At 61.0% G+C, this 1640-nt stretch overlaps 1 protein-coding gene across 1 annotated transcript in view; it reads right to left on the bottom strand.

Moving 5' to 3' along the window:
* The window catches only part of REXO1 (REX1, RNA exonuclease 1 homolog (S. cerevisiae)), a 19682-nt gene that overhangs the window by 1283 nt on the left and 16759 nt on the right, over positions 1–1640 (bottom strand). The window contains exons 12-15 of the mRNA XM_010844542.1: positions 1107–1180; positions 800–910; positions 276–391; positions 21–159 (exon numbers count right to left, since the gene is read on the bottom strand). Of these exons, the coding sequence (XP_010842844.1) occupies positions 21–159; positions 276–391; positions 800–910; positions 1107–1180 (440 nt within the window). The remainder of the gene's footprint in view (positions 1–20; positions 160–275; positions 392–799; positions 911–1106; positions 1181–1640) is intronic.

Genomic DNA, 1640 nt, shown 5'->3' with positions numbered 1-1640 from the left:
GGATGGAGGGGACAGGGTACCTTCAAGGCCAGCAGGTCGCTCTCCAGACTGTGACCGATGAGGACGGTGTCTGAGCTGAACATGCTAAGCAACACGGCCTGGACATCCCGGAGCGAGATGCTCGTGTCTGCAAGGTCAGCCTCAGTCACTCCTGAAAACCTGGGTGGGAGGAAGGAGGCATTATGGAGCTGGGAGGCCCCAACCTGGGGCCGGGCGGGGACTCGGCTGCAGGCAGGGGGTTGGGCCGTGGTGGGGAATGGGCAGAGGACGCGCACCTAGTGTTATAGTCGACAATCTCGTTGTCTGGCCTGACAAAGGTGTCATACACAACCTGGAGGTCCGTGTCCACCACTGTGACGCGCGTCAGCTCCAGGCCATACGTGGTGTAGGACTGTGGGGCCAAGGGACACGCCTCAGACGGCGGGTCCCGACAGCCCTTCCCGCTCCACAGCCCAGGGTCCCTAAGCCCCATACACGGCAACTCAGGCCCCACTTTTAGATACAGAACCCATGCCAGAGGCCTTCCAGGGGCTTCTCTGGGGGGTCAGAGGAAGATAAGAACATGGGTGCCCTCCCCGCGCCAGATCGGAGCCAGGGGCTGTGTTGTGCACCAGGCCCTCAGGCTCAGGTGCTGGCCAGGCTGTGACATGAGCTCGGGGGAGAGGTGGACTCACTGCCAGACACCCTCTTCTTCTGACGCCAGCACAGCCTGAGGTTCTGCAAGAGGGACTGGGAAGCCCCTCCCAGGCAGCAAGCCCCCCAAGGGCTGAGGAAGTTCAGGGTAGCCGGGCCCACTCACCATCTCACAGTCGAGGGCGTAGACTCCTGGATGCGCATCTCCTGAAAGCTCTTTCTCAAAAGTCTTCACAAACCCTTCCAAGTTTTCCTTCCGGCCATCCTGCACATGTTGCTTGGGGTGGAAGGAAGGGAAGATCAGGTTGTGGACTCGGAAGGGCAAGGCTGGGCTCAGGGGCTGGGCTGTGCTGGCAGCAGTCACGGACTGTCCTTTACCCAAGGTCCCCACACCAGGCGGGAAAATCAAGTACAGGAAAAGGGAGGCTTGGGGCCAGTGCTCCCCAGGACAAGGAATGACCCAGGACACTTACCTTGGCGACCTGACAGCCGGTAGAGCCTATGGCAGCTGAGCAGCATGTATACTGAGTCTCCCAGCCACCGGCCACTATAAACAGATGCGGTCAAGCAGGTCCACCCAATGCTCCGGCCCAGTCTAGAACACTCGGTCTGCCTGGTGGGCAGGGGCTTCCCAGGCCCCTTCCCTAGGGGAGCGCCAGGCCCAACCAGGGCGTGAGGGGCAGAGACACCTGGCAGACCCCATCCCACCCTCACCCAGCACTAGTTCTCCTCACTAGGCAGTGAGGACGAGCTTGGTGTGGCCCCAGGGAGGCTTGCCCACCCAGAGAGGGTCTTGGGAAGCCAGCGGGCAGAACTGAAGGAGCCCTGTATGTGCCCGTGAGTGGGAAATGGCCACACTGACGACAAAAGGAAGCAAGCAGCCACAAGACAGGATGAAGCCTTGGTTCCCTTGGGCTAAACTGCCCCTGTTCTTCAAAGGCAACAGGGGTGGAAAGGGCACCCGGTGGGTGGGGCCGGAGACCTTCCTTTTATGAATGCTGTCACGG

The sequence above is a fragment of the Bison bison genome, unplaced genomic scaffold (assembly GCF_000754665.1).
Source record: "Bison bison bison isolate TAMUID 2011002044 unplaced genomic scaffold, Bison_UMD1.0 scf7180017864203, whole genome shotgun sequence".
Classification (NCBI taxonomy): Eukaryota; Metazoa; Chordata; class Mammalia; order Artiodactyla; family Bovidae; genus Bison; species Bison bison.
Note: the sequence above shows the minus strand (reverse complement) of the source record. Positions and strands in the feature narration are given on the sequence as shown.